The 24,206-nt window shown below is 40.7% G+C and overlaps 1 protein-coding gene across 1 annotated transcript in view; it reads left to right on the forward strand.

Annotated features, from left to right (window-relative positions):
• Positions 1 to 2,957: 2,957 nt before the first annotated feature.
• Positions 2,958 to 24,206, forward strand: part of DHX15 (DEAH-box helicase 15) — a 45,158-nt gene continuing 23,909 nt past the window's right edge. The window contains exons 1-5 of the mRNA XM_054632486.2: positions 2,958 to 3,165; positions 8,777 to 9,125; positions 13,781 to 13,974; positions 15,112 to 15,271; positions 15,647 to 15,865. Coding sequence (XP_054488461.1) covers positions 3,098 to 3,165; positions 8,777 to 9,125; positions 13,781 to 13,974; positions 15,112 to 15,271; positions 15,647 to 15,865 — 990 coding nt within the window. The 5' untranslated portion in view covers positions 2,958 to 3,097. The remainder of the gene's footprint in view (positions 3,166 to 8,776; positions 9,126 to 13,780; positions 13,975 to 15,111; positions 15,272 to 15,646; positions 15,866 to 24,206) is intronic.

Consider the following 24,206-nt stretch of genomic DNA (forward strand, 5'->3'; position numbering starts at 1 on the left):
AGCCAGTGAAGAAGGTGAGTTTTCCCTAAGAAGCTAGACTGGATAGATCTTATGTGCTTTACAGACTCTGTAATCTCTAGAAAGGGGTGGAGCAATTAGCCTCAGGCAATAATAACCTAAACTGTAACACTGTGACATCAGACTTCTTTGTCAGAAACCTCACACCACACAGGTGAGGGTTCCAGGGTCACTGAATCACAGCTGGTCTGAGACCCATGCTTATTCTTTAAGAGAGAAGGCAATGCACAATCAGGAAAAAAATATACATGATGTTATTCCCCTAAGCCATTGTTTCAGTTTTAAGTGTTAATTCTCCTTTCAACCCCAATAGCATAATAAATACGCCTGTGCCAAATGTAAAGAAATATTCACCGTAAGTTGGCTAACAGGATTCTGATAGCAGTGATTTTAAAACTAGGGCAAGATGTAGCATTACAGTCCCTGGGTGGGCAAGGATAGGTTGGATTCAAATCTACACAGGGACGCTCAGCCAATGTCATCTAAATGCAGATGTATCATTGGCCAGAGAGCTGGATGGTGCTAAGACCTCACTGAATGACACGTGTAAAGCAGGGAAATTGGAGCTCCTCTAAAGGAGCTGTGGGAATAAACTTGAGGCTGTTTGTCACAAGGACCATTGAGTGTGTGTCCTCTCTGTCTCCAACCTGCACCTCCCATCATGCTGCAGTAAGAAACAGAGGGTAAAAGACTGGATAGTCAAATGGAAGCGCATACAAATGTGCTCTATTTCAGTAACCCAAGATTTTTACTTTTGTACATGGATATTAAAGACCTTGGGGGGGAAAATAAAAACCTCTTTCTTAACAAATGCCTTTGAAAAGGCAGAAAATATGCTTAAATGTGCCCTATTTTACATATTCCTTTCATCCTTTAGGCTTTTGACGTAATGTTTATCACTTTGCCATTATGTCAATCTGTGCTTACCACTCTTTTTTTCTCTTGTCTCATATTTAGGCAGTGATCCTGCAAACACTTACCTACATGCTTAGTTTTGCTACTCCTTCCTTGTTAATCCCTTTGAAGTTAAAAGGATTATTTGCATTAGCAAAATAAGGCATGTGTGTGCTTTCAGGAGGAAGCTCTTATGTTGTAAACCCTTTGGGGTGGGACCAGATCAGTTATTATGCAGTCAGATAGCTCAAAGCACAGTTGCATGGAAGATGAGTTCAGAAGTTTGTGAAGTTAACAATTGTTAACAGAGTGAACTGGTTTGTGGGATATGCCTGGGGCATAGCACACAAGTGCTTGTTCACCCCAACTAGCACAAAATCTTCTCCTCTTTTCTGCATTTGTTTCTGAGCTGTAGCCTCAGATTTCATACCAGCTGAGACACCTGCTTTTTTCTTACCTCCTAAAGCAGAAAATTCCCTGATATTGGCCATAGGGTAAGCTAAAGCAAGACCATAAGTAGATTTATGCTGGTGTGCACAGGGAGGAGAAATAAAGATCTGAAACACAGCTGGGAGTTCTCCACACTCCCATTGTTGCACCCCTGCAGCCTTCTCAGAACCTCCCAGCATTAGCTTCTCATCCCAACTAATGCATGTAATGCTTTTATATTCTTCCCATTCTTCCCACTTTCCAGGGAGACCTAGCCACTATTTTCTCCCCTCTTGAATGTGTCCTATTCGAGTACTCTATTTCAATGTACACTTGCTTTTGTTTAAGATAGACATAATTTAAAACTCACTTGGAAAGATATGTAGAAATCTTCCCTTAGCTGCATTCAGCCAATGCAGGTCTGTGTAGACTACCACAGCATAACAAGTAAGCTTGATATTTAGGATAGAGAGAATTACTCTGTAGTGTTTATCCTCTGGAAACCACTGACATAGATATTCCAATGGTTTTTGTAGTATAACTTTAAAAATTTCTTCCAGCTTCACAGGAAAAGTTCAAACTCCAGTTTCCAGGAATATTTATTTTGGTTGATAACTCTAAGCAGAAAAATCTCATTTTTATTACACTAACATCTAGAACTCCAGTAGAGCTGTGTGTGCCATTTTGTTATGTTATTTAAAACTAGGGAGAAAAATGTTCTTCTATTAAAGAAAATAACCTATGGATTTGTCTACATTAAATACTTTAATAACTGTATTAAAGTAATACCAACAAATCTTTGGAACTGGAATCTATGGGCAAAGCCCCACCTGCTGAGCTGGCTCTACTTGTGGAACAGGTCACTGCTGCTAGGTGATGTCTCCTGACTATTTTCATGTTTGTTAGCTGTGTGAAAGCACCCTTGCTCCGAGAGCCAGGCAGCAGGAGCCAGCGCTCATTCCAGCAGCTGAGAAAGGGTGTAACCTCGAGCAGGACCGAAGAGGGACAGGGAGCGAGCACTGTGTGAGGCGCTGGAGTGTGATCAGAGAAGGGCAGAGAGCTTGTGAAAGCTCTGGAAGCCAAGTCTTGTGAGGAACGGCACGGGGAGCTGGGGCTGTTCTGCCTGGAGGAGCCTCAGGGGGAGCCTCATGGCTCCCTACAGGAGGCTGCAGCCCGGTGGCATCTGGCCTCTTCTGCTGGGCCTGCAGCGAGACGGCCGGAGGAAATCGTCTCAAGCTGAGACGAGGGAGATTCAGATTAGATATTAGAAAAAAATCTTCCAGTGTGAGGGTGCTCAGGCACTGGAATAAACGGCCCAGGGAGGTGGTGGAGTCACTATCCCCGGAGGTGTTCGAGGTGTTTGGGTCTGGCACCAGGTGATGTGACTGAGTGGTTACGGTGGCAGTGCTGGCTGGACGCTTGCACTGGATGACCTCAGGGCTCCTTTCCACCCCGGTGACGCTGCGATCCATCGGTCCCGCCATGGGGGCTCTCCCGGCGCGCCCTCAGCCCGCTCCCCTCGCGCCGCCGCGGGAGCGCGCGCGGCGGGCGGGGCTCGCGCCCAGGGGAGGCTTTGGCCAACGGGCCCGCGCGCCAGCGCCTCGCGCGCTCCCGGCGCTTCCTTCCGGCCGCCATTTTGTCGGCCGTGCCTCGCCGTGCCGCCGCTCGGGGAGGGAGCGCAGCGCGCCCGCCGCACCCGGACGGACCGACCGACCGCTAGCCAGACAGACAGATAGACCGACCGACCGCCATCGCCATGTCCAAGCGCCACCGCCTCGATCTGGGCGACGATTACAGCTCCAGCAAGAAACGCACCACCGACGGGTGAGGGGTGGCGCGGGCGGCGCGGGCCGCGGCGGGGCGGGTGGGGGGATCGCGGCGGCTCCCGCGCCATCCGCGCCCCATCCCCGGCTCCGGCCGCCCTTCCGGGGCTGGAACTCGCCGGGGCGCGGGGCGGCCGCCGTGCGAGGCAGGGAGAGGCTGCAGCGGATCCGCTTCGGCCGAGCAGGCCCCGAGGTGTCGCGGCTCCCCGGAGCGCTGGGCCTGGCGCGGAATCGGGCGGCCCGGCGGGCGGGCCCCTCGGGGGGGCGGATGGCGGCGGAGCGGGCGGGCGGGAGAGCCTCGTGCGGCGGCGCCGGGAGGGGGCAGGGAGGGAGGAAGGCGCCGGCCCGGCCCGGCCGCCTGGGCACGGGGCTGGGCTGGGCGCCCGTGGCGGGGGGGGCGCGCTGCTGGGCCCGCGGCCCCGCGCCACGCTTTGTTTGCGGTGCTTCGCCTTCATATTTGTGGTTCACCCTTCCCACTCCTTCTGCCACCTTTCTTTGTATTTGTTTACTTGTTCTTTGGCTTGAAGGGTCTGGCAGAGGTGGGCCTAGAGGTGAGCACGAGGTTTGTGCAGCCCGTGTTGTTAGTGCTTGTACTGGTGGGAGCGCGTTGTTCCTTTGTTAACGTCTTTTACCCAGTCACCCTCGGTGGTGTGCTTGGCTTGGAGTAAGAATCGATGGTGAGGTGGGTTTTGAGGTAGGGGGCAAGGGAGTGTTTATTTTTTTTCTTAGTTTTGCGAAGGTTGAAGTTTTAGGACCGTACTGCACACGCTTCAGCATATTTTTGTTGAGGTTAATGTAATTGCCGGAGCACAGACAATGCGCTGATGCTGTCCTTAAATTCAGCGTTGCTTTAGAGCTTTCTTTACGCATAATTTTTTCTTCTCTAGTTGCGCAGGAGGGGGAGGAAAGGCAGGCAGCTCTTAAAAGTAAATTTCTGAAGTTTCAAGGAGTACAAAGAAATGCAGTGTTTATTTGGCCTTCTTTATGGAGCGCAGGAGACTTCCGTGAATTAAACAATTGCTTAAGTCCATCAGCGTTGTTTTGGACTATTTATCGAAGAGAAATCCTTCAGGTCTCAAAGGTTATGATAACTCTAAGTCTAATATAGCAGTTAATATTCACTGACAAACAGCCTTTGTAAAACTTGCCTTTTTAAGGTAAGCTTATACAGCTTCAGTTTTTAGCTCGTAGAGTTTGATTCATTTTTCTCAGCTAAATAAAACAAGCGTTTATTATTCAACTCTTACTTCCTGTCTGTAGGATCATCATAATCACGTTCTTAAAAATACATCGAGCTATTTGCGTTAGTTAATGCATTTTTGTAGGATTTCCCAGCGATTGAAATAGTTCCTCTGAGTGTTCAGAAATGCTGTACATACACAGTTTTTCTGTACATAGAGGCTTCTGTAAAATTATCAAGTGGTTATGTCAAAACGGGACGTTATTTAAACGTGGTAAAACTGTTCCAACTGGTTGTAAAGATAATCACAGGTCAGTATTTCCTTGTTGGTGGGTTTTATAGTTTTGGTGTGGCTTTATTTGTCATTGTTTTTACTTATCATGAAAGTTATTCTGCGCTCTTAGTCCTACCATTTTGTATGTACTGCAGTGAGTTCCCACCGGTGTTTAACTAGAAGACATTGCCCTTTATGGTACCTAAAAACTGTGGAAATGTTGGTCTTGTTTGTTTCCTCCTCTGCTGGTAAAAGCATTAAATGATATAGGACTGAGAAAAACTCACTATAAGCATAATTACTGAGCATGACTTTTTCTCAGATGACCTCCAATCTTAATTCACTTAGCACGAGTCATACTAATGCTACATGGTTGGTTTATTTTAGAGTAGTTTGGTTTTGCAGCTTATGCAAGGCCACAAGGAGGATGTGTGGAGTCTTGTTAAAAGCGTGTGTGTACCTGCTTTGCTGTGCTGAGAGAGCCTTTCTGCAGTTTGGGTGGTTGTGGAGCTGGATTAAGCTGGATGAGCTCCTTGCATGGTTACCACTTCACATTCAGCGCTTGCGTCCAAACTGGACTACCTGACAAATATGGAAGTTACTTCAAGTGAACCTGGATTTTTCAGTTCCTCTTTAATGGAGGCCTCTGTTAGTAGCTCTACATGGCAGCAGTGCCACATGAGCTCTACTTGGCCAACATGTTTGTAATTGTTGGTGTAACCTTAAACATCTGCATGACATCTGTTTTCTTCTAGACTTGAAGTATTGTCTGTGAAGTAAAAAACATTTTGGAAAAATAGAAGTTGTAGGGAAGGTTTTTGGTTACAGTGTTTCTGTGAATTCTATACATACTATTTTAAAATACGTTAATTTCTTTTCAAATATATTTGAGTTGTGTAATATCAGAGTTAGTGGTCTAGTGGGATGGATAATTCAGACTAATTGAATTTGGTTGACTTCTGTATAGAACAGAAATTCCTTTAGCTGTATTGCCTTTTTTGCATCAAATATTGCTGTGTTTAGTAATGGAGAAGAATACTAATGATCTCCTAGATGGGCTTAAACTTTCACTGTGATGATCAGTGTTTACCTTGAGTCCTTTTTTTTCTTTTTTATATGATTTCTAATCAAAAAAGCCAACTTATTTAGTGATTGCTATAGAGCTTCTTTTGTTCATCTGTGTATGTTCATATACGTTGTTCATATGCGTGTGAATGTAGGGAAGTGAAAGCAAATAGCAGGCCAGACTTTTGCACTTAGAAGCAGAGCAAAAAATCCCAGCCCTTCTGATCATGAAGGCTGTTACAGGTTTCAGATGTAAGACAAATGTGATTAAATTATTACTTTAGTGTAAATTTTTGTGTTTGGGTTCTGTTTTCTCTGTGCAGTAATGAAAAAGCAGCTAAAATGTGACAGTTTATAAGTAAAGAACTGCCAAGCCACATTTTTAGAAAGTTAAGGAAATTAATATGGCAGCATAACCGTCATTGTTCTTTTTCCTTGTTGACCAAGGGACTGTGTGTCTGCTAAGCTTCAGTAATACTGGAAGACTGGTAAACAGTTTCAGGGAAAGAAAGTGCTGCTGTATAATTGTAAGTGTTAGAGAGTAAGTTTGAAGGCAAGTTGTATGTTATGTCGTTTCTGTGGTAGGATCTGGTTGCCCCACTTCTCTTCTACTTTTTGAAAAAAGAAATAGACTCAACTCCATTAACACATAAATAGTTTTTACCTCTGAAATGTACATAGAGCTTGGTAGGTTTCCCTTCTGTTTGTACAGTATAAAAGCTGTAAGAGTTAAATGAAGAAACTGAGAAATGGAGGATTAATGGCACTTTCCATGATGGATTGTATTTGTAGTCCATTTAATTCACTGTTTGATTGTGAGGTATTTTTGTTTGTTTTAAGCCCGTGCTAGTAACTACCAACACAAAATAAGTGCTACAAGAGAGTGTTTAGGAGGCCAGATCAGAGATCCTGATCCAAGTTAAAATTATTGCAGGTGGGAAGGTTGGTTCTTCTCAAGGCTGGTGAAATGCTTGTGCTGACACCTGGGAAGGGTAGGCAGCAGTGGGGATCTGTTCATTTTAGCTCTAGGGCTGCCTCAGGGGGGCTGAAGCTTGTGGGTAGGTACACTTGATGGTCTGTAATGCAGAAGCTGCTGACATGATACTGTTTAGGTAAATGGTTGTGGAATAGATTTTGTCGGTGTGGTTTATTTGCACTTTAACTGGAGATACCAGTGAAGGATATGTTTCCTTAAGAAACATACATATACAAAAGAACACTGTAAAAAACCCAACCTGCACATTAGTAGTGTGACTTATTCTGCCTTTAGTGAAGTGTGTTGTTGAATTTTACCCTGGCTTTACCATTCTTGAATTGCTTTTATACCTTTATTTCTTTTTCCTGCCGGTGATGTTACTGTCTGCCCATGCACTTGTATGTCCTGGTACCTCTAGCTGTGTAGAAGGTGAACAGCTCATCAGCCAAGCCCAGAGCTTTGTTGCTGTCTGATAAATGCTATTAGACTCTTAGAGCTTTCTGAGCAGCATAATGGAGCCTAGTTCCTAGGGTAACTTCCTTATGGAGAATATGAACCCATTGGGTTCTGCATTATCTGCCTGGTGTTTTACAGCTTGTACAATATTTGACTGTGTGAGAAGTAATGTTAAAGCTAGAGTACTGAGGAGAAAAAAAAAAGGCTGCATACATTACAGTCATTTATACAGGAGGAGTAGTGGTAATGGTTTCCAAAGCACAGCACATTGAAATTAAAATTTATAGAATCAGTGCTAATATAATCTTGATTACTGCATCTTCTCTATAGGTCAGAATTTGGTATTATTTCAATAGTTACATTTGAGTGCCAAATGCATGTTTAAAACAAAAAAGCTGTGGAGAGGAGTGTTGGCAAGAGTTTTCTTTGGACATGGTCTCTAGACCTGCCTGAGTGTTGGTGAAGAAGGAGGCAAGGTTTTGGTTTTTTGCTTAATATATCCTAGAAATGTCTTTGTGTGCATTTACCATAAAACTGGTGTTGACTTAGTTTGTTTTGCCTTTTTGATGGCATTTCAGTTAATGTACAAAGAGACAAAGCTGAGGATGTCTTCAGTTTTGCAGGCCAAGATGCCATTAGTCTTTTTAACTGTATCTAGTTTAAAATGAAACTGTTTTTGTAAAGCAGGGCTTGTTTCCAAGTCCTGAATTGGGAATTTTTAATAAAAAGCTGTAGGTTTTGGGTCAAACTAAGGATTCTTTTGTAAGTCTGTTTGTAGGAAGAGTGGGATTATGTGCAGGAACAAGTACATGTACTTGCAGAATCAGAAACTCTCAAAAAGACCTCTCAAGACCTCAAAAGAGGTCAGAGTTTCAGAATATTGTTTTTCTTTTGCACATGCAGTGAATTTTTCTACTTAATATTTGGAACAAATGCAAATACATAAGTGCTGTTCAGGCGTGTGGTAGGAGGTGATACTGGAGAAGATTCTGTGCAGCTTGATAGCGTTGGGTTAACAGTTGAACTCCATGATCTTAAGGCTCATTTCTAACCTAGATTATTCTGATTCTGTGACCTGTAGTAGCTGGTTTTAAGTCTTAAGTTTCAGACTCAACAACCAAAGTTGATGAAGTCAGAATTTTGTGTAAGACTTGAAACAAAAATAAAGCTACAGAGTAATTGTGGAATAATGAAATCAAACTTTGCTTCCATGGCTTATTATCTTGAGTTAGTTTTTTTGGATGGGTATAATTCCTTTGGTAGGTAGGCAAAAACACTAGTGTCCTCTTATTTTTCTGCAGCAGCAAGTAAGGATGGGGAGAGGTGAGATATCTACACTGCACAGCTGATTCTTTATAATCATTAGATGAAGAGAGTTAAAACATTCATCTCTCCATGTGATAGCTTTATTCAGTTCTGCCTGTAATGAGAGGAGCTGTTGCTGTGTTTAGGTACAATAAGTGTAGCTATGTCTATCTAGTGCTGAGGATGCATCATACGTACTGTTGTTACTCCTTGGTGCTTATCCTTCCAGGTAGCTGCCTACAAGACTTTGAAGATTGGGGTTGGGCACCTTTAGGGTTGCTTTGTATTCAAATTCCTTCTCTGCATTTAAATATTCAAGTGTCTCATTTTCTCCTGTGTCTCTTAACCCATTTTAGGAAAGATCGGGACCGGGACAGGGACCGAGATGACCGTTCCAAGGATCGGGACAGGGACCGTGACAGAGATAGAGATCGTGACAGAGAGAGGGACAAGGAGAAAGATCTGCGACCTACATCCAACTCCACTTACTATGCATCTGCTGGGTTACCAGCTATAAAGCCAGCAATGATTCCACACAGTATTAACCCTTTCACAAATCTGCCACATACCCCACGATATTATGATATCCTGAAAAAAAGGCTACAACTTCCTGTCTGGGAATATAAGGAAAGATTTACGGATATTTTGGTTAGGCATCAGTCATTTGTGCTGGTTGGAGAGACTGGGTCTGGTAAAACAACACAGGTGAGTTCATATCTATATGATATGCATTTTTTTAAAGGTCATGGTTGTGTGTGAGAAATAAATTGTGTAAGAATACTTCACAAACTGTCAGCAAAACTAATGTGATGAATATTACGTTTGCTTAATGAGTGCAAAACATGAAGAGAATTTTGCAGCTTCTTCCACTTCAAAAATCCAGTACTGTTTCCAGGCCCCAGCTTCCATTGAGCTTTATAATTGCTAGGTTTCTGTTAGAGGAAGATAGAGCTTTAATGGGAGGACAGAAGTGTACTAATCCACAAACTGAAGTGGTGGTTCCAAATAATTTATTTAGCTGTCTGTGTAGATGGCAGCTACAAAGTATGAACTTGTTCATGTTTTATGAAACTTACTGCTACAGATAAAAGGAGTGGAAATGTCAGATACGGTTCTGACATCTGATTAGCTTTTAGTGATACTCAAACTTGAAAGGTAGAGTCTTGTGTTTCTTTGGTGCTGAAACCTCTCAGAGGTTGTAAAGCTTTTTAGTGCTGCAGTTGAAAATCACTTTTTTTTTTTTTTTGTAGACTGATGGCTTTAAAAGTCTTCCTCAGAACCAAAAGCAGTGATAACAGATGTGCAGAGCCTCCTTAGCCTTAAGAAAAAATTTTGAGGACCAGTAAACAGGGAATATCTAATATACAAGGAACACCTGGGTATTTATAGCAGGGCAAACTTGTTCAAAACTATCCTCTAGTTTGCTGTTTAAAGTCTGTGTTGAAAACTAATGGAAAAGAGTTTTTTGTTCTGTAATCTGATAAAATCCTTTTATCTAGGCAGAAAATAAAAACAGAAGAATATTTTAGTCTTTTTAAAATGGATTATAGCTAGCTTTAAGTCCTACAGGCAGTAAACTTTTGGTCATACAATTTTGGATGTTGAGAAAATGTGAAGGGCATCGTATATTTAATATCTTTTATAGCTGTGCCTTAAATACCTAAAGTTACAGGACCTTGCCGCACATTCTAGGAACCAGTGTTATGTTAGCAGGTTGTATTACGACATTTTCTGTATTTTTTTAACTGTGTAAGCCAGGACCAGGGCTGTATAGAATTCTTCAGAAAGGTTTGATTATGTAGTGATTTGGGAGATGCAGTAGCCTGAATATTGTGTTAAAAAAATGGTGCTTACATTTATGAAAACAAGATTACTTGTTGTGTGATCTGAAAATGTGAAGATCTAAAGGTTGTATCAATGTCATTCCTCAGGCATAAAGCTTTTCCTGCATTATCTTACTACTTTAACCCTTAGTTTCTGAAAGGGTTTAAGTAGAGTTACACATCTTTCCTAAAAATGGGATTTTAGCTACCAGAAGCATGTAAGCTGTCTTGGTAGCTTCCCTGCTTCCTCTGAATTTGCTCTGTGAAGTTGCAGATACATTTTAAAACAATTGACAGCATCTTCCTAGGGACATACCGCTAAAAATTGCCCTGCTGCCACCTAATGAAAACTTCATTTTGCATATGGTAGTGTCACATCATTTTTGTGGTCAATTGCTGTCTTAAACCTGTTTGGGAATGATTGTTTTTCTTAAATTCATCAATCTGAGCAAGATGAATACTTCTCTGCATTAAGAAATCCTTTAATGCTCAAACTGCAGGTGTACATAAACTATTAATGTCAACTTCATACAAATAAAAGCAAGCAACATTTGAAAAATATTATTTGCAAAATTACTATATTCTTTCATTGTGATAATAGAAGGCTATACAGTAGTAGATATGTTTTTGATAGTGAGCTGCTGCCTTTCAAGTCCCTTCCCTAATTATCTGCACCTCTCCTATTTAGACAGGTTGAGAGAGTTGGGATTGTTCAGCCTGGAGAAGAGAAGGATCCAGGGAGGCCTCATTGTGGCCTTTCAGTACCTAAAGAGAACTTCAAAAAAACTGGAGAGTGACTTTTTACATGGGCAGATAGGGATAGGTCAAGGAGAAATTACTTTTAAACTGAGAGGGGAGATTTGGAGTAGGTGTTAGGAAATTTTTCAGTGTCAGAGTGGTAGAATGCTAAAACAGGTTCCTGGAGAAGTTGGGAAGTGCCTCATCCCTGCAAGTGTTTAAAACCAGATTGGATGGGGCTTGTAGCAGGCTGGTCTTGTGGGTGGCATCCCTGGCCATTGCAGGGTGGTTGAAACCAGATGATCTTTAAGATTCCTTCCACCTGAAACCATTTTGTGATTCTGTGATTCTATGATTATGTGCATGTTTTTTCCCATTAGTATTGTAGAGCACCCAGGCTTGGAAATGCTTGGCTCAGACAGTGGAAAAAACAGAAGATTAAACTTTTCTCACTTATTTTACATATACTTAAATCCCAAAGTACTGAAGAAGTATATTGGAAGCCAAGGCATTAATTTTCAGTTCTTTAGTGTTTGCAGTGCTTTGATTTGTAATTTAAACTTTAACCTTTGCAGTTAAGTGGTTTTCCTAAATACACTGGAAACAGGCTTGGTGGTGGAATGGGTGTGCCAGATTTCTCTTAGGAAGGAGTAATTACTTACTGTAGTTGCAGCATTCACTCTCTTTTAAATCTGGGATCATATGTGTGGTTCTGGTATAATTTCACTTTGTTAAAGAGGATGGTAGAGTGGCATCTCCTTTGTGTATTGGAATAACATAAATGATGCCACTTCTTTAGCAGGGCTTCTTGACCAAGTCCAGAAACAAGGTGATGTGGAATTTCTACCGTGTAACTTTTAACTGAGGAAGTTTTCAAGATGTTGGAGAGGCTCAAAAAAGCCAGAAAGGGCAGTGCTGTTCTGTCTCTTACTGTGCATTCCTTAGAATGATGATGTTCCTTTGGCTTTGAAGTAGTGTTTAACAGTCCTTAGTCCATTCATCGTTGATCTTAGAGGCCACTGTATGTGTAGTCACTACCTCCTCATGTTTATGGAAGTCATATTTGAAAATCTCTGAGAAAGTCTTGAGATGAAATGGTGCTAAAGCCATTCCTCCTGCTTTTGGTACTGATAAAATGACCTTTTTGTAAGGAAAGTCAGGGATTTTGATGATGGTATAGGGTGGGTTTTTTTCTGTCAGTGAGATTAACTTTAGTCTAGGTTTCATAATAACCAAATGAGAGTATATTGCCAGACATGAGTGAAGTAAAAATGCAGTATGGCACAGCCCTTTTCCCCAGTATTTGTATGTCTTTGAAAGCTGGACAGGAAAAGTCTTTGGGTGCTTGTCTGTATCAGCTTAGCATAGGGAAGTTTGTGGAGCCCTTTTCTTTCATTTGACACCACTGCTGAAGGTTTTGTTGCTTACTGGAAAATCACTTTTAAATTGGTTTTGTTTCATGCTGCAGTGGCGTGGCAGACCTGCTGGTTCAAAATTTATTTCAGGACTTGCTCTGTTTTAAGTCAAAAAGCTTCACCTAATATACTTACATATACTAATATACTTAGTTGAGCTGTTACTGGTGACTTGGGAAGCAGGGGAGGCATGTATATGTTACAAGATAGATTTCATGTTGCTGCTGTTAGTGTTCAAGAACTGCTATTAGTTCTAGTTTTGAATAGGATTTTCAAAAATTTGAGTTCTTCACAGCAGTCTAGTAGGCTCCTGTCATATTTTGATTCTGTTTGCTTTATTCCTGTATTTATAGTGGAAGTATATTCTTCACTAAAAAATGCTTTAGATTACACTGACCTGCTTCTGGTTATGTCTTACTGTTGACTTATGTCCATTTTGCTTTGAAAATATAATAATGAAGAATTGACATTTTCCTGGTTTAAATTATACTGCTTTCTCTCTTATTCCTCACTGGAATTCCATGTATAAAGGGTATGTTTTCTTTTCCTCTGTGTGCTTTTAAGAATACTTGGAAAGTAATTACTAAGAACAAGTGAGTTTTTTTTGGTCTGTGGGCTTGGAACTAGTTTGGCCTGGAGATGTCTCCTCATAAAGTGTCACACTGAGAACATGTTGAGAATAATCTCCCTCAAACTGTTACTGACTATAGGAATTCTGAATAAATCTTATTTTGGATGATTCTTATTGTTTCCAGATTCCTAGTAGGAGCAGAAAACTACAGACTGGCAAATAAAAGGAGTGCTAACACAGGAAGGAAAACATAGGGGTTTTATATCTGGTTGATGAAATTTCCAAAGAACAGTAAAAAACCTAAGGAACATAATTATCTGTTCATTTTATTTGTTGCACTTCTTGGCTAAGACAATTATTTATTACTAAAATAATTACTTTTGCTTAAAACATATTAATAAGGGTTACTTTTTCAAGACACAAAATAAATTTTGCTTACTGTAGAACTTTAATTGTGCTGCTGATATCAAATCTTGTGTGTGTTAGGGCTAATTTTGGTTGCTCTGGAACATGTTGGCTGCTGCTAAGTACCTGTAAAAGGTTTTGAGCTAACATGGGTAAAATGTACCTTGAACTTATGTATTTTCTTGATAACTTCAAAGGTAGTTATGTACATATTAACAAGAGTATGCTTTATTTAGTGGCACTGAATCCAACTAACTAGTCTATCTCTAGTCTAGTCTCTTCTGCTTTGGCTGGTTTTGTGTTTGCAGTCGATGTCTCTGTGGAATTCTGACTTGGGATTCAGTCTAAAGGTTACAGATTCTGTGTGACCATTTGAAGTGCGTTGATCTCTGAATTTGTTCTTGCCAGATCCCTCAGTGGTGTGTTGACTACATGCGCTCCTTGCCTGGCCCGAAGAGGGGAGTGGCGTGTACCCAGCCCCGGCGGGTGGCCGCCATGAGCGTGGCACAGCGCGTGGCTGATGAGATGGACGTCATGCTGGGCCAGGAGGTTGGCTACTCCATTCGCTTTGAGGATTGCAGCAGTGCTAAAACCATCCTGAAGTAAGTGTGACTGCTGTCAAGGTGTAACAGCATTCTTGGAGGTGGGGGAACGACAGGGTAATGAAGGATGAGAGCAAAGTTAGGAAAGGAGTAATAAGGGAGTGACTCTGTGGATTGGTGCTTTGTGTCTGAGTGGGAAAGACATGGGAGCTGTAGCATGAGCTGAGAGAAATGAGAGGTATGAGGCATGAATAGAGTTGGAAATGATTCACTACTCCTCAAGAAGGCACTGCACTCTATAGAAATTAATTTTAAATGATCCATAAAGAAGGAGGTGATCTGAATAAATATTATTAAGGTGATATTCATAATAAAGCCCTTCAGCATGCAGTTTCTCTTTGTTGTACATTCAGCTGATGGTTTATGTGTGGTATCTTCTAACAAGGGTGACACTCAGGTGGCTTCTGCTCTACTTCTGGTGAAGTTCAGTAGTTTATTTCAGTAAAGAGAACTTTCCGAAGATTCAAAACTGGCCTATACCTGGCTCTGAGACAATTAGTCAGGAGTGTTTTACTTGTCAGCTGCTATAGATTCCTGTGCTACCAGGAAACCAGGTGCATTTAATACATCATTTGTAGATTACATTCAGAATGCTCTGTTAAAAACATCACAGTGTGGTTCAAGGATCAATGCTTTTCTATCAAGAGATGACTTCTCTTTGGTCGTACAAGTAGTTGAAGGACTGGGCATAAAGATAACGTGGAAAAAAATGTAACAGTACCGGAAAAGCAAGAAGTGAACAGATGATCTGGAGACAGAAAAGGAGAACAATTGCAGAAAGAGTATATCTTGGATTTTAGATGGTGTTTTTCCCCTTTCTTTTCCTGTTTCTTGAGCTCAGGTGTGGATGTCTGCCAGTAATACTCTACAAACTATTGTAAATGTTACTAAACCTTGCTTCCCCTTCCCCCCCTTTTTTTTAAGGTTTCCCCCCTTAATCCCAGATTCCACTTATACTCTGTTTCTATTTGAAAACTTAAAATGGGCATGTTACAGTGCTGGAAGTAGTTTGCTGGTGTTAGTACATTTAAAAAGTTGATTAAAAGCTTAGTTCAAGCAACTTGGTGAATATGGAAGAGGATTCTGCATCAAACCTAATAAGCAGAGTGTGAGTTGGAATGGTTTCTGTTTGTTCAGGTATATGACTGATGGTATGCTGCTTCGTGAAGCAATGAACGATCCTTTGCTGGAGCGCTATGGTGTTATAATTCTTGATGAGGCCCACGAGAGGACACTGGCTACGGATATCTTGATGGGAGTTTTGAAGGAAGTTGTAAGACAAAGATCTGATCTGAAGGTCAGTAATGATGAAGTCCAACAGCATCTCTGTTCTAGTTGCAGTCTTACTGGATAAAGTACCTGTGTGCTTACCATTAGCTGATTTTTATCATTGTTTTTTTGATCTGTGATAATGTATATTGGAAGGCTAACCCTAGGAAATTCTGCACCTGTTCTGTATTGAGGAAGCTCCTAGAAACAATACAATTGTAGCTTAACCTTAGGTATTTGACTTGGAATTTTTTTGAATCTTTATAACAAGGGTGCTATATTCAGGTAATAAAAGCATTCTTATGTCACAGTCAGCAATTTACTTTCTTAAAATTACACATTGCATGCGTAACATGTCACAAGTTCTAAATGTTGAGTAACTTTTTGTCCTCCAACTCTACAGGTTATAGTTATGAGTGCTACTTTAGATGCTGGCAAGTTTCAGATCTATTTTGATAACTGTCCTCTTCTAACTATCCCGGGTCGCACCCATCCTGTGGAGATATTCTATACTCCAGAACCTGAAAGGGACTACCTTGAGGCTGCCATTCGAACAGTGATACAAATCCACATGTGTGAAGAAGAAGAAGGAGATCTCTTACTCTTTCTTACTGGACAAGAGGTATTTTCTTCTGTTTACTGTTCATTGTTCCATACAGAAACTGCTTCAAGTGACTTGTGTAGACTAAAACAGTTTCCTTTTCTAGTTTATTGTTTGGATAAACTGAGGTTTACCTGCCATACACTTTAGGTCCTTTGACATTGTACATTTCTGTAATGTAAATGGTATGCAAGGCGTTTCTAAAATCAAAATGCTCATCAACTCAAGTACTTCAAAAGCAGAAACCCAGAGAATGAACCCTAGGTTTGTCCTGATGTGAACTCTAAAGATTGGGGTGCCTGAGAGCGTCCTTGGTTTTTATTGAAAAGATAATTCTGTTCACATCTGTACATGTATTGTACAACTTATCTGAAGAATAACCATTTGGTTCTGCTGCTTAGCTATCAGTAGAGGCTTTAATAAGAATGTTCAGGTTTTGGTTTTTTATCAATAACTTGCAGTGTTAGCCTGGAGACTTTATGTACCTGAAGTTCAGGGAGTTAGGTCTCAGAAATAGACTCTGCCCTGCAAAGGAGGATTGTATAGGAGCACTTAAGCTAAACTGCATCAGGAAATGAGGATTTTCTGGAAATTTTAAATACTTTACTTGAAAAAAACCTGGGGTGGTTTTTTTTTTAGTCCTGGTCTTTCTTTGAAGCTCTTTTTAGTGTCCCTATTGGTGAACTGAGATGGAGAAGAGGTTAAAAACCTGTAGGCATTTTGCAAGTTTGCTGGACTCAGTCAAACTGAATGTGTTTTTAGTAGGGGAAGTGCAGCTAGCAACAACATTTTTCAACTCATTCTTCTTTCAATTAGTACTCTTGAAGAAATACTTTTCAAGGGATGTGGAACATCTCAGTGTCTTTCTTATAAGCAAACACAACCTTAACTATGCCAAGGGGGGATGTGGTACAAGTAACTTGTGATGCTAAAGGTACCCTGGTTTCTTGAGTAGACTTTCCAGCCGTAAAGATGTGTTGCCTCTTGCATGAGTTGTAAGACATTTGATTAAAGTGTCTTCTGGCAGGTCAGCTCCCTTAAAAAAAACCAAAGCAATGACTGTCACTATAAAAGCAAATATTCTGACTTTTACATTTGTGCTTCTTTGATTGGAGTATTGCTGTAAGTTCAAGTACAGGTAGGAAGAAATACTTTCTGTGATAGTGGCTTTGAAACCTACCTGCTTGGTTTTAGTTTGAAGTTGTAGTTCAGACTAGCTGGGTACTTCAATGTGTGAATTAGTGAAACAGCTGTTGCAGAAGGCTGAAAATTGGTGGCAAGAGAAAGGAACACTACTGACCAGCTATTTCAGCAGATTTTATTTTTCTAGCAAGATGCTAAATCAGGCTGGTCTTCAGCCTTTCACAAAGCACAAATACATGGCCTTCTGGTTTATGAATTACATGCTTGCTACATCATGTGCTATGTATTACTCTAAGTAACCTGTTAAAACAATCACTGCAGGGCATAGGGTGAGTGTCTTCCTTTGGCAAATGGCTCTAGACTCCAGACCTGCCAGTGCTAGAGATGTACTCTGTTCTTTTGTATGAACAGGTTATTTGATTTTCATGGGGTTGATTTGCAGGACATAATGTATTATAAGCAAATTCTGAATAAAATGCTGCACACAGTACATGCTCATAACTGTATTTATATAATTGAGCATAAAAGCATCTAATGCTGTATTACCAAATCACTTTAAAACATGCCTTGGTAAGCTGGCATCCTGTGCTCTGGAGTCTAGAGTTGTCCATGTGTCAGTTGATGGTACTGCCCAGGGGCACTGGAGTTGACTCTGCCTGGACCTAGTCTTAGTTTGGGTGGTCAGCATGAAATTCAAGTCTGGTTTAGCTTCTGTAGTGAAGCCTAGAAATACTTTAGGCCTTTTGATTAATGACATTTTGGGGCCTCTGCTAAGCATCATAATAGAGTCTCTGTGTGTATCACTGTTGAATCTAACGTGGTGTGACCTGCTATACTCTCAAGAATGGGAAAGTGTGCTCTAGGTACTATTACCACTATGTGCTTCAGGTTCATTAGGCTTAGTAGCTAGGCTAAAATTGATGTATGCTAAGCAGAAATGCTTTATAGTTCTTTTAGATGCTTCAAAACAGTATCAATAGAGTGCAAGATTATTTGTTTTACTTGCCAGAAAGGTGCATATACACAGTTAAATTATGGAAAAGGAACATGCTTTAGCTGAAATGCTGCAAGTGTGACTTGTTGAGAGTTTAAGATGCTGAAAATGAGGTGTAATTGCAGTGGCTTGTGATAGAATGGGGTTCCTTTTTGGCTACTGTCTTCTCATCCAAATGATTTTGAAGTAATTTCATATGGGAATTAAGATGGATAGCAGTTAATTAGTACGGATTAGTTAAGACATAGAGAAGATGATGAAACTTGGAGATAGTGAGGAAGATTCAGTGTTGTCATGCCCAGAAAATTAAAAGAAGCTTAAATGTGTTTGGAAACTAAAGGAATCTTAATTGTATTAGCCTGCTACTGGATGATGATAAAATTGTTGTTAATGGTGTAGAAACATGTGTTCAGTAAAAATTTCCTTCTTGAATCCTGAAAGGAGCAAAAGTCTGTTATTACATTGTATGAACTGCTTTTATTAATGGACATTAATAACAGAAGAGAATGTTTAAAAGCAAAATACACAAGGAATGAATATTTTGAATGAATGAATGAATATTTTGAAACAGGACTTGTCCTACAAGCTTTGTAAGGAGGAAAGCTCATTTGTAGATTTTTAAAACAAACAAGCCCCCTGTTATATCAAGAACATTTCAGTGTTTAATGCCAGTGTTCAAAAAAGATATAACCTGGTATATTGGGTTTTCATGGCCAAGCTTTGGTAGCAGGTGGCTTCTTTGAGGCAGTGGAAGCTAGAAGCTTCATCCATGTCCAGCAGAGTCAATCCCTGGCAGCTCCAAAGATGGATGTGTCACTGATCAAGGCTGAGCCAGTGGTGGTAATGTCTCTGTGATAACATGTTTAAGAAGGAAAAAAATACCCATCTGTATTGAGCAGTTGTAATTGCAGCCAGAGAAGAGTAAGTTGAGAACGTGTGAGAGGAACAACTCTGCAGACACCATGGTCAGTGCAGAAGGAGGGGGAGGAGGTGCTCTGGGCAGCAGAACTGGGATTATCCTGGAGCTTGTGGTGCAGCCCATGGTGAAGCAGCTGTGCCCCTGCAGCCCATGGAGATCTATGATGAGGATGCAGAATCCACCTGCAGCTCATGGAAGACACCCATGCTGGAGCAGGTGGATGTCTGACAGGAGGCTGTGACCAGGTGAGGGCCTGTGGAGAGCAGAGCCCCCTCTGCAGCAGTCTGTCCTTGGCCATCCACCCGTGGAGAGTGACCCATGATGCAGTAGCTGGCAGAGATCTGTTAGTCACAAGATGGGCTCATGTCAGAGAAGTTCATGGAGAACTGTCTCCTGTGAGGGGATTTCATGTTGGAGCAGAAGGGCTCCTCTTCCTGAGAATCAAGAGAAATATCTTGTGATAAGCTGACCATAACCCCGATTCCCTGTCTCCCTGTGCTCCTGGGGGGGGGGGGGGGGAGGGAAGGTGTTTTGAGGGTTTTATTTTACTTCTCATTATCATGCTCTGATGTTGTTAGTAATAAATTCATTTAATATCTCTAATCTGAGCCTGTTCTGCCTGTGGTGGTATTTGATGAGTGACCTCTCTGTCTTTATCTCAGTTCATGAACCCTTGTATTTTCTCTCCCCTGTCCAGCTGCAGAGGGGAGTGATAGAGAGGCTTGGGTGGGTGTCTGGCATCCAGCCAGCATCAGCCCACTACACCTGGATAGCTGTAAGCTAGGTTGCCTGTCATCAGTCACAGGCGAAATTGGAAACTGAGAGGGATTTTGTTTCACAAGAGAAAAGCATAATTACATTTCAGTCAACATGTCTTTCTTAGACAATAGGTGTTGTCAAACTTGTTCTCAGTCTTTAGGATTACAAGGTTGGTAGTCTAGTTGTGTAGATACACATTTGTTGAGCTTGCAGATCTGAGAGGCAACTGGTTTATTTCCTACTGGAGTTCTCCTAAAACAGTATTAGATTTTACACTCCATTAAGATCAGTAATTCAAGAGTAGGTGTAACATACCTAAAGATGAAACTTGTGGGGTGGGAAAGACAGAAATAATGACACAACCACTGTCTTACCTGTTCTGGTAACATGGGCATTTACAAATGCCAGTTGTATTCTCTGTCACCCTTTTTTTTATAAAGCCAAATGCATTGTTACACATTTATGAGGGAGTATCTAAGCTGCATTTGGAGATACGAAGTACAGATCAGGAGTGTTCTTGATTGTTGATAAATATACTTAAAATTGTTGCTGTGAAGTTCAGTATTCTAGAAAAGCTTAAAATGATACTGGTAAAACTGGTGGTTTAGAAAAGAGTTACAAAACATTTTTGATAGAAAGTTTAATAAATGAGGATTTATTTTAAAGGCACAATATTTTCATCACTGTGAGACTGGTTGAACTCAGTGATTACAAGAAAATAGAGACTTTCTTATGTGCTAATTGAAGTAAAAATTGACGACTCCTTTGGTGTCAGTGGTAGTGGTTGGGTGAGGTTAAGAGGAGGACTGTGTACTAAGAGTTAGCGCAAGTTGTCCTGTTTAGATTCAAATAGGAAGTATTTGGGGAGTTGGGCAGCATGAACTGACAGAAGAGCAGTAATACTAATTTTCTTCAAATGCTAAAAGGAGGAAGGTGTTTTGGTCATCCTGTGAGATGCTTTGGGTGTACCAAATACAAGGTCAGCTGAAGAAAGGGATTCTGCAATAATGTTCCCAAGGACCATGTTTACAAAATCATTGAATGCTATTTTGTATGCCAAATGCTCAAATTGTCCCATTGAATGTGCTTAAATGACATCACTAGTCACCATCTTTTTGTAGAAAGGGTTTTTGTAAAGATGGGACACAGCTTTGACCTTATGATTGAATGGAGCCTGGCCAGCAGGTTCGCTGGCTGTTTGCATAGCCCACTCTGGCCTGTGAGTTAGAGGGCATGCTGGCAGTGGAATCACTTCAGTTTGGGGTAACTCATGGTCCCTCATTCAGTAACTGCTGTTTACTATCAGTGTGATTTCACTGTACCTTCTCCGTGGCAGCACGAATGAGTCTGGCACACAAACAGAAGGCAATGATGGCTGGATTTGCAAGAGCAATGTAACTCAGCAACTTGAGGCCACAAATATTTTCAAAGGAGTGGCAAATGCTGAGGGGGCTGGGTTTGTTCAGCCTTAGGAGAAGAAGGCTCATCATGAGCCAGTATTTAAAGTGTGGCCACAACATACATGGAGACTCCCTTTTTACATGGACCCACATGAAAAGATTAGGGTAATGGATAAAAGTTAATCCTGATGAGATTGTGGTTAGACACCAAGAGGAAAATTTTTCACAGTGGGAATAATCAACCATTGGAATAAACTCCCAGGGGAAGTGGTGGGTTCCACAACATTGGACCTGTAGGATTCAGATGGATGGGGTGTTGGGCCGTCTTTCCTAGACTGTGTTTTTGACAAGACAGGTTGGATTAGATGATCCTTTAGGTTCCTTCCAGCCTCCTGTTCTGTGATTCTGTGAACTGCATTGCAGCTTGTCATTCTGGGTTTCTTTTAATGTTTGTGGGTTTTGGGGTTGTTTTTTTTTTTTTTTGCCTGCCATTGAATGGAGCTTGTAATGGAGCTAGTAAGAATCATGTATTTTTTTCAGCACAAACGTGCTTCTTAAAGACATGGTGCACTAACTCAATAAGATGTGCAACTGCTCCTAGAATATTTTTCTGTTCTTCATGGTCTCCAGTATGAACACCTTACTTTTGACTGCAAAAATGCTATCAGGAAAAGTAATGGAAGGGAATTTCTACTGAGCATTCAGCTTGAACATGTAATAAAGACTTCATTTTCAACAGCAGAAAAAAGTAATGTGCATAATAGGCAAAATCAGTCTCTCGTGTGATTAATTTTATACAGCTCCTTTTAGATGAACTGCTAATAATGCATTCAAATCCTTAGTTTTTGATGCAGAGCCAGGGTATGTTAGGTATTGAAGTAGTGAGATGATACAGAGCAGTGGAAATGTGTTATTGGAGGCAGCTGATAAGGTATTGGTTTGTGGTTCAATTACTTCCAAGTTTCTCTTTGCTATGTGTTTTGACACAGAGCCTGAGGAGCCAGGAACTGGCACAGACAGGCTTTAAAAGTCATACCTGGAAGATTTTTAGTAATAAGGCTTTTGTAAGTTGTATTTTCTTTAGGGGAAAAAAAGTGAATATTGATGAATATTACTTAGTAATACTTTGTTCAGGACATGAACAAAGTCCTGTTTGTGCTTTCAGTCTGGTAAGGATTTACTAGTATGCATCAAAGATGATGATGAGGTGAAGATGTAACCATTAGTCCTGTAAGTGGTACTCTTGAAGTTAAGCCACAGGAAAACTTAGGGTACTCCGGGTTTCAGTCCTGGCATTCTGAGAGTTTAGGAGTCATTTGTTTTGTGAACAGGCTTCATATGCAAAAGTTTGCTTCTGGGCTGGTGGACCTTTGCCTTTTTGGTGGACCTTTTCTAGCTGCTCAGAAAAAACACAGCTTCAGTGAGAGGAGGAAAAGTTGGTGAATCCAGGTGGTTTTGGGGTTTTTTTAGGCACTAGCCATTAACCTGTCTTTTTTTTTGGAAAAGTGATTCAAGATGGACTAAAATTCCTATCAGATTCAGGAGGCATAAAGTAACCTACTTAGTGTTCTGTAAAAATATTGATGGCTGCACTACTGTTACTTATAAATTGAAGGGAAACTGTGCACCCTGGTCTTTGTTTTTGAAACAATACAGTCCTAAGTATTGATTCTCATACGGACTTAGGTCTTGCACAAATGGAAGTTGACATTGAAATCTTGAAGCTTTTTGGGGTCTTAAAGTTGCTTACTGATACTTAAACTCCTGAATTAAATTCACCTAATTTGAGAGATATTCTAAATATTGCCTGTTGCCCACCAGCTATTTGAAAACAAAGCGCCTGCTCAGGTTTTTGTCTAGAATCAGTCTTCATCACACACATTTGTTGGAAGGAACACCATTTCAATTAGCATAAATTTGATTTAATAATAATAATCTTGATAAAATTATTTTCCAGATTGCTGGTTTTTTTTTCTTTTTTAAGCTATTTTTACTTAGCTGTAAGTTCAAAATAAAAATTGTTTACTGTCACTTGGATGTTGGTGGCTTTGTTTCTCTGTTGATCACTAGTACATATAAAAAGAAATAGATTCTCTTTACTGATTGTAGTTGTTTTGGAAGCTTTTCCAAGGTGTGGAAGAATGTTGAGGACTCCATGTTAATGTTCATAGTGTAGTACTGAGGGGTTCTTAACTGCTGCTTGATTCTAGTTTCCATAGTGTTGCAGCTTAACTAGAGCTATTGCCTGTGTATTGTAAATTTATTTTGATGGGATCAAGAGCAAGTTTCTGGAAGCTTTAAAGTACTTGAGATGACTGCCTGGGACAAGTCTGATTACTGGGTTTTGTGAAGTACAGATGTGTTGTGACACTTGCAGCTTGAGAAAAATGAGCAAATGCTAGTGTAGTCTTTCCTCTTTTTGTGGCCTGCTTGTTTTTTACCTTTTGGTAGTCACCTTTTTTTAGCATGAGTGCATCAATGGACAAGTTCATTGAATATTATTTTACTGAGAAGTTTTCTCAAGTACTAGTCTGAAGAAGCCTTGTTTGTGAAGAACTAGGATCAATCTAGTAACTTCAGCATTGCTGATAGTCTGATGCTTTTTGTATGTTAAGCCTGTTCTCTTTAACTCTCAAGCAGGTCCTTGGTGCTGATGCACTGGGCATCATGGGTCCTTTTATCCTGTGTCTGTTCCTACTTCCTGTACCCCCTTACCCACTATCGCAGATACTCAGTGTGGTAGTTCAGGGCTTTGAGGACTCTTTCAGACATAATCCAAATACAGTCCAAGTTCACTCCACCTTGTTGTTCTGCCTGAGAAGAAGTGTCTTCTTCTGTGCAGATTGTTGCAATAATCTTTATTCCAGGAAGGGGTTTTATAATGAATTTGTTTGGAGTAGATGGTGTGCAAATATTTCAAAGTGTATGGTTTGTTTGTTTTTAAGAAGCCTTTCATACTTGAATAAAGTGAGATGATTGAATTAGACTTCCTGACTCTTTAAAGGATTAAATATAGGATTGTGCCTTCAACTATATGTGTCATATTTCTGGGTTTAGATATCTTCATGTGATGCAAACAAATCTTGAACACTCAAAGGTATCCTTAACTCTTTGAAACTATTATTGCTTCACATAATTCTTCTGTCT

This window comes from Agelaius phoeniceus, chromosome 4, assembly GCF_051311805.1.
Source record: "Agelaius phoeniceus isolate bAgePho1 chromosome 4, bAgePho1.hap1, whole genome shotgun sequence".
Lineage (NCBI taxonomy): Eukaryota > Metazoa > Chordata > Aves > Passeriformes > Icteridae > Agelaius > Agelaius phoeniceus.